Below are 6,841 nucleotides of genomic sequence, written 5' to 3' on the forward strand. Positions count from 1 at the left end.
CATATTCCAACATTGGTAGAGCTGCACGAGCCTCTCAGACTGTTCCTCATACTTCAGGCTCGATGAGTTATGCTCGACGTAAAGCTGAATTCGTAAGTTTTTTTGAAACTCTTTGAAACTATTTTAAACTGTTCTATCATATAGCATGTATCATGATAACTAGCTTGCCAATATACCTTTTGTTGTAGATGGATGATAATGGGAGGAAGCCTGGTAAGGTGGAGTTTTATAAGATGACTCACACCCACAGAGATGGTACTTTTGTTCGGGAGGAGTCAAGAGATATAGTTGTATGTATTCATCTTTGAATCTTTCAACGATATTTTTATTAGTTCTATTATTGGCATACATTAATATGACTTTTTTTTTTGAGAGATATAGGACAGGGCAACAACTCTTATTTCAGAGCGTGTCGGAAAGTCATCATCATCCGACACGACCAGTCATGTCGAAGCTCAGGTGCTCGCTGAATTATTGGGCCCAGAGCGTTATGGTAGAGTGAGGGGTTATGGCGTTGGAGTTACCCCCACTCAGTTGTCTGCGGTGGGCATGTATACAAGAAATGCTGGAGAAGGCAGTAGCAATGCGGAAGTTAGTAGACTTCGGGCAACAATTGAAGATATGAAGGATCGCCATCAGGCAGAGTTGGCGGAGTTGAAGCAGAACCAACAAACTTTGCAGTCTCAGCTTGAGCATATTTCATCTATGTTACAGCGATTTCTTCCTTCTCAGGTAAATAACTATATATATTAGATGTTTTTACATAATTATCACTTATTTTACATGAGTTAATGATTTTCATATTCCTAACTTCTAAAGTTTCTCTTTTTTTGTTTGTAGATTCCTGATACTTCAATAGCTCGTAGAGATGATGATGGTGCTGAATCCGGTCCCTGATACTTTTTAGACTGTTATTTAAGGAGTTTTATATGTATCTTTTTTATATTTTTCAAAGTACATTGTAATTCTAAACTTATTATGTAAATTTAATCATATATGACAATATGAATGTTTTGAATGATCTGAATATTTATATTGATGTATATGTAATGCAGGTTCCTATTCTTGTAAATGTTGATTTATGATATGCATGTGTTTTTCTAATATATTTTTTTTTTAAAAAAATTCTACGCCGACGCTTTAAAGCGTCGTTAAAAACCAGGCTTGGAACAGGCTGAAACACTTTATCCGACGCTTATAAGCGTCGGCAAAAACCGCTCCAACTTTACCACACCCGCGAGTTGTAGTTTATGCCGACGCTAAATTGCGTTGGAAAAGGAAGCTACACCGACGCTTTATAAAGCGTCGGTAAATCCATGGTTTTGCCGACGCTTTCCTGTTGCGTCGGCAAAAATATTTCCCACTCAGGTATCGGTGACGTGTCTACGACGCTTTCTGTTGCGTGGGCGGTATTTTAGCCGACGCTAATAAGCGTCGGTAAAGGTAAGAAAAAACGCCGGTAAAAGTCACTATTCCTGTAGTGTGTAGAGTTTAGTGTCAAGCAAATGTTGCAGATGCTCCTCAACAATTAAGAAGATCAATTACATCGCCAGCAAACAGATCACCAAGATTCATAGAAGGATCTCTTGGATAAGTTCTTTGAACATCTCTCACCAAATCAGCAAGATCCAAGAGATAGGAAGATATCCGTAAGCACTGACAGCAGAACTAATTAATAAATAGAAAAAAAACAAAGTGTATAGACAGTAAAATGGCGCTTCCTTGATCTGTTAGGACCAAGCTAATCCAAGGGTTGTCTTGCAAATAAAAATGACTGTATCTGAGCAACCTGGGAATAGAAGTAAGGAGACGTGTTGCATGCAATATTTATAAAATATTGGGTGGAACATGCAAAAATCTTCTTCATTTGTAGCATATCAATCTTTAAATAAAATAGCTATTGTTAGGGGAAAAACATAAATCGTCACGACTGCGAGACCCTCCGACCTGGAGACCTGGAGGCGCCAAGCAGATCCTCCGACCTAGAGGCGCCGAGCAGACCCTCCGACCTGGAGACCTGGAGGCACCGAGCAGACCCTCCGACCCGGAAGCGCCCAAGCAGCCTTACTGACCCAGAGACGCCGGACTCACGTTGTGGTCACATCCCCCCGCAGCGCGACCGAAAAACCACGCCTTGCTTTCGTCAACAATCAAAGCGTATGGCTCCTGCAGACGTCCCGTTTACTCAACAATCAAAGCGCATGGCTCCAGTAGGCACTCAGCTTACTCAACAATTAAAGCGTATGGCTTCTGTTGTCTACGGAAATCAAGCCTCTTACGAAAAACCTGCTTGGCTATGAATGATGGTATCTCCATGATGACTTGAGAGCTTCGGCCTAATCTCCTACAGTAACGGTATTGATTCACACGATCGAGCATTGATTTCTACTGCATGCCCAATCGTACTACAGACCGTTTGCCCCGTCACATCACAGGTAACCCAGCCCCCTCTATAAAAGGGGAACTTTTCCATTTTAAGAGGGAGGGAGAAAAAAAAACTGAATATTGACTACTCTCGTTCATACACTTGCCCCCTCTAACTTAAGCATCGGAGGACCGGCACCGGAAACCCCGGCCACCGGCTTCTTGCAGATTTTCCGGAGGAGGTCGCACGCCAGCCGGACCGCCGTTCGTCAATTCTCGCCGGAGCTCCCTCCTCCTCAGCCGATGGTCGCCCCCGGATCCAAATTTCAGCAACAGCTATAAACATCTGCTGCAAAAGAAAAATAATCCAATACATAAATATAGCAATGAATGCTAAAACTGGTGTGTTTATATTTTTATTACAATTTTATTCATATATTGTATACCATTTCTTATATAACAATGCAGTATCGCATCTAAAAAGATCAAACTAAAATTATTAGTGAAGGTCTTTGACCCTCTTCAATACATGCCTCTCTTATGCATTGCCAATGTGAAGTTGAATGCACATATCCCGCATCTTATAAGCACAGATTCCTAAACCCATGCAAGCCATGTAAAATTAGACAAATCTAAAGAATACAAATAGAAGAAGCTATGAGGCAAGTCCTTAGTCCGGGTTTTGAAGCCTCTTTCTTAATAAATAAATTAAGAATATATAAATACAGAGACGTCTTGCTGAGCTACAAGAAGGTTGGTCGCCCACCCACACCAAATAACTACTTTGCGTAGTCCGTCAACAAGCTTAAAGATCCTTATGTTTATAAGTATGACCAAACATGTACTTGAAGACAGCTTTTTATTCAAAAAAAATAATCAAATCTTGTACGACCATAAACCTAACTTCCACTTGAGGTGATCGATGTTGGCAGATTAGTTCTCTTTAGGTAACTTGACGTAACCAGACGGGCGGTGTGTCCGTGAGCTCATCTCTTTCATTCACCGGGTCCACTCTTTCTCTTCTTTTGTCTCCTTCCCTTCTCTCTCCTTCCTTTTTTATAATTTTCTCGTTTTATTATCTTGAACCTATTACTGCATGCGGGAGTACGATCAGGTAAACGTTAATTTTCTCTTTCCTCTATTTCTGGAGGATGTTTGTTCTCTCCCCTCTAGGTTACATCGGGATCCTGATTCTGAAGGGAAGAAATATGAAAGATCGAATCGATTATACGGGGAAATTGGCCTTAACCTAGCTTCGTTCCTGAACATAATGTATTAAAAGGCAAAAATGATAAAATAAAAAAAATAGAATGCTTAACGCCACTCTCTTTATTTCATCAATCGTTATCGACAAACTTAATAAACTTCAACCATCTTTTGAAGTCTAGTAGATAACACCAAACAAATACCGCCACTGACTGAATGAAAAGTACTTTTGAACGGCTAATTCTTAATTAAGTACAAGGCTTGAAACCGGTTAAAAAAAAAAAAAAAGTAAACAGACCACTCAAAGACGAGACGCCGGTGGAAAGTGGTCCTTGGGCTGGGCCTTGGCCTGCTCTTGCCCAGGAGTGGCTGCGAGTCTCTTAGCCATATCCCTCAGCTGAAACTTCTGTACCTTAGGCCCGGCCTTGGGAAGCTCGGCGAGGAACACCACCTTCTTCGGCACCATGAAACCGGGTATGTTCGCCTTGCAGTAGGCAATTATATCCTCCTCCTTCAAACTCCCCTTCTTGCACTCCGGCTTCAGCGTCAAGAAGGCGCACGGCGTCTCCCCCCAGTGGGGATGCGGCATCGCCACCACCGCCGCCTCCAGCACCATCGGATGCCGGTAGAGCACGCTCTCCACCTCGACGCTACTGATGTTCTCGCCGCCGGATATGATCACGTCCTTGGCCCGGTCCTTCACCTCCACGTACCCATCGGGGTGCACAACCCCGACGTCACCGGTCCAAAACCACCCATTCTGAAAGGCCGCGCGGGTCCCTTCCTTGTTCTTGTAGTACCCCTTCATGACGCTGCTCCCTTTCAGCACGATCTCCCCGAGCGACTTCCCGTCCCTCGGGACGCTCGCCATGCCCTTGCGGTCCTTGATCACGTCCATGTCGGCGAGCGTGAGGACGCTGACGCCCTGCCGCGCCTTGAGCCGAGCTTTCGCCTCCTGCGGCAGCCGGTCCCACTGCGGCCGCCACTCGCACACCAGAGCCGTCGCCGTCGCCTCCGTCATGCCGTAGGCGTGCGATACATGGAACCCCAGCTTCTCCATGCTTTCGAGCAGCGCGGCCGGGGGAGGGGCTCCGCCGGTGAGCACCTGGACGGGGCCCGGGATCGGGCGCCGCTCTGCGGGCGGAGCGTGGAGGAGGATGCTGAAGACGACCGGCGCGCAGCACATGTGGGTGACCCCGTGCGCCGCGATTGCGCCGTAGATGGCCGCTGCGGAGAGGTTCCGGATGCACACGTTGGTGCCGCCACGCGCCGCTATGCCCCACGCAAACCCCCAGCCGTTGCAGTGGAACATGGGGAGGGTCCACAGGTAGACGGGCTCGACCGGCACCTGCCACTGGAGGAGGACGGTGAAGGTGCTGAGGAAGGCGCCGCGGTGGCTGTACACCACGCCCTTAGGGGCCGCCGTCGTGCCGGACGTATAGTTGAGAGCGATCGCGTCCCACTCGTCCTCGAGCCGGTGCGGCTCGTCGAGAGGATTACCGCATGCGATGAGCTGCTCGTAGTGTAGCTCCCCCGATTTCGTGCTTGCCGGGGAGTGGACTTCGTCGATGATGACCACAAAGGGCAGTGGCTTGGTTGGATGGCGCTCGCCGATATCGGCGACCACGCGCTTAAGAGCCTCGAGAGCTACCTTGGTGTATTGGTGGTCGATGAAGAAGGCCTTCGCATCTGAGTGCACGAGGATAGCAGCGATGTTGTTGGCATCGAGACGGGTGTTTATGGTGTTGAGGACGGCGCCGGCCATCGGAACGGCGAAGTGCATCTCGTAGACGGCCGGGATGTTCGGTGCAAGCACCGATACCTACAACACGGTACGTACAATCCGATCGATATCAGAGAAGTTCGATAAACCGCTTCTCTTGGAAGCTCGAACGAACTCAAAACTGTTGTTAAGTGAAACTTTGGTACTTACGACATCATTCTTGGAGATGTTCAGAGATCGGAGGGATGATGCAAGACAGCGGCATCGCTCGTAAGTCTGCTTCCATGTGAAACGAGCGTTTTCATAGATAACGGAGGTGCGATCTGCATAGACCTTGGCAGCTCTCTCCAAGAAAGTGACGGGGCTGAGGGGGGCATAGTTAGCCTCGCACTTGGGTAATCTATCCATTATTTGCTCCCTGGTTCTCTAGTCTTTTGGATAGAGAGAGAAGAAGCGGGGGGAGTTTTGAGAACTGAGGAGGACACAAGGTTGGTGAGATAAAGAGATGGTGCAAGTGTTGCTATTACGTAAAGAGAGACTGCAAGTATATGATATATAGAGTTTCTTTGAGGGGTGAGGGTTGAGGGTTGTCTTGGTGGGAAACGGGTGCAATTAGTCTCTCAAGGAGCTTGTCAATCTGCCGCACAGACTGCCCGGGTTAGGTTCGAGGGTTGTTGGAAGCTTATCGTAGAATATGAAGTTCTCTTTGATTGCTTCCTGCAGGCCACTAGGGTCTTGTTTTACTCCCATTTGAAAAGGTCAGGGGCTCAAAGACGGGGGGCTTTGGAACTTATAGATTTGTCTACCTACCCTAATAGGATAAGGTATTCACTCTATTTAAATTACACTTGGCACGGCTAGCTGCTTGACGTTCAGCAGCATGCAACAACGTTTGGTCTATTATACCGGGCCTTATGACCATATCAAATAGACAGTGGAAAGATTAATTGGACCGTGCAAGCTTATATATATCTCAACGTAACATGATTTATGTATCCCATGTCTTCTACAAAATGAAACTTCACACATAAATTCACTAGAATTGTTGTGCTTTTGAGGGAAGACAACTTCAGCTTCGATATAGTTGTATTGCGTGACTGGATTTGCAGATCATTTGAAGATTTTCAAATGTTTGTTTGTAATTTATTTAATTCGAACAATGCCAAACCTCTTTTTTTGTTTGTTTGAATGGAAATTTATCCTATTGCTGACCTTTGACTTCCACCTAATTCGGGAAAATGACCCTTTAATTTTATCCTCTTGGTGCCAAGAATCTTCAACCAAAGCATAAGAAAGAAAAAGTAAACGACGCTTATATATATGTAATAGGTTGATATGAATTTAACGCGAGCCAATCTCGTAATATATAGTTTGTCAATTCACTGCCTACTGGCCGTTGAAACATGTGCATCAATTCATTGCTTAGAAGATGTTGACTTTTTTTAAGTTTATGTGTCAATCCTACTCCCCCTAACGTGGATCCATCAACTGAAGGCTAACATGCCACCAATACTGCATTACAATAGTCACTCTTCATTGCTTAAGGAG

At 45.8% G+C, this 6,841-nt stretch overlaps 1 protein-coding gene across 1 annotated transcript; it reads right to left on the reverse strand.

Moving 5' to 3' along the window:
• Nucleotides 1-3,672: 3,672 nt before the first annotated feature.
• On the reverse strand, nt 3,673-6,342 carry LOC103696748 (trans-cinnamate:CoA ligase, peroxisomal-like). Its single transcript, XM_008778463.6, has 2 exons — nt 5,504-6,342; nt 3,673-5,392 (listed from the first exon to the last, which is right to left on the reverse strand). Exons 1-2 carry the CDS (start codon nt 5,699-5,701, stop codon nt 3,872-3,874), a joined length of 1,719 nt encoding a protein of 572 aa, XP_008776685.2. The 5' UTR covers nt 5,702-6,342; the 3' UTR covers nt 3,673-3,871.
• Between the last annotated feature and the right edge of the window lie 499 nt (nt 6,343-6,841).

Source organism: Phoenix dactylifera, chromosome 1 (genome assembly GCF_051530095.1).
Source record: "Phoenix dactylifera cultivar Ajwa chromosome 1, Ajwa_hap1_PhDact_Kaust_v1.1, whole genome shotgun sequence".
NCBI lineage: Eukaryota > Viridiplantae > Streptophyta > Magnoliopsida > Arecales > Arecaceae > Phoenix > Phoenix dactylifera.

Coding starts and splice junctions, on each gene's coding strand:
- LOC103696748 (XM_008778463.6), bottom strand. CDS start 5,701: ATGGATAGATTACCCAAGTGCGAGGCTAACTATGCCCCCCTCAGCCCC. Junction 5,393..5,503: donor ACATCTCCAAGAATGATGTC/GTAAGTACCAAA, acceptor ACCGTGTTGTAG/GTATCGGTGCTTGCACCGAA.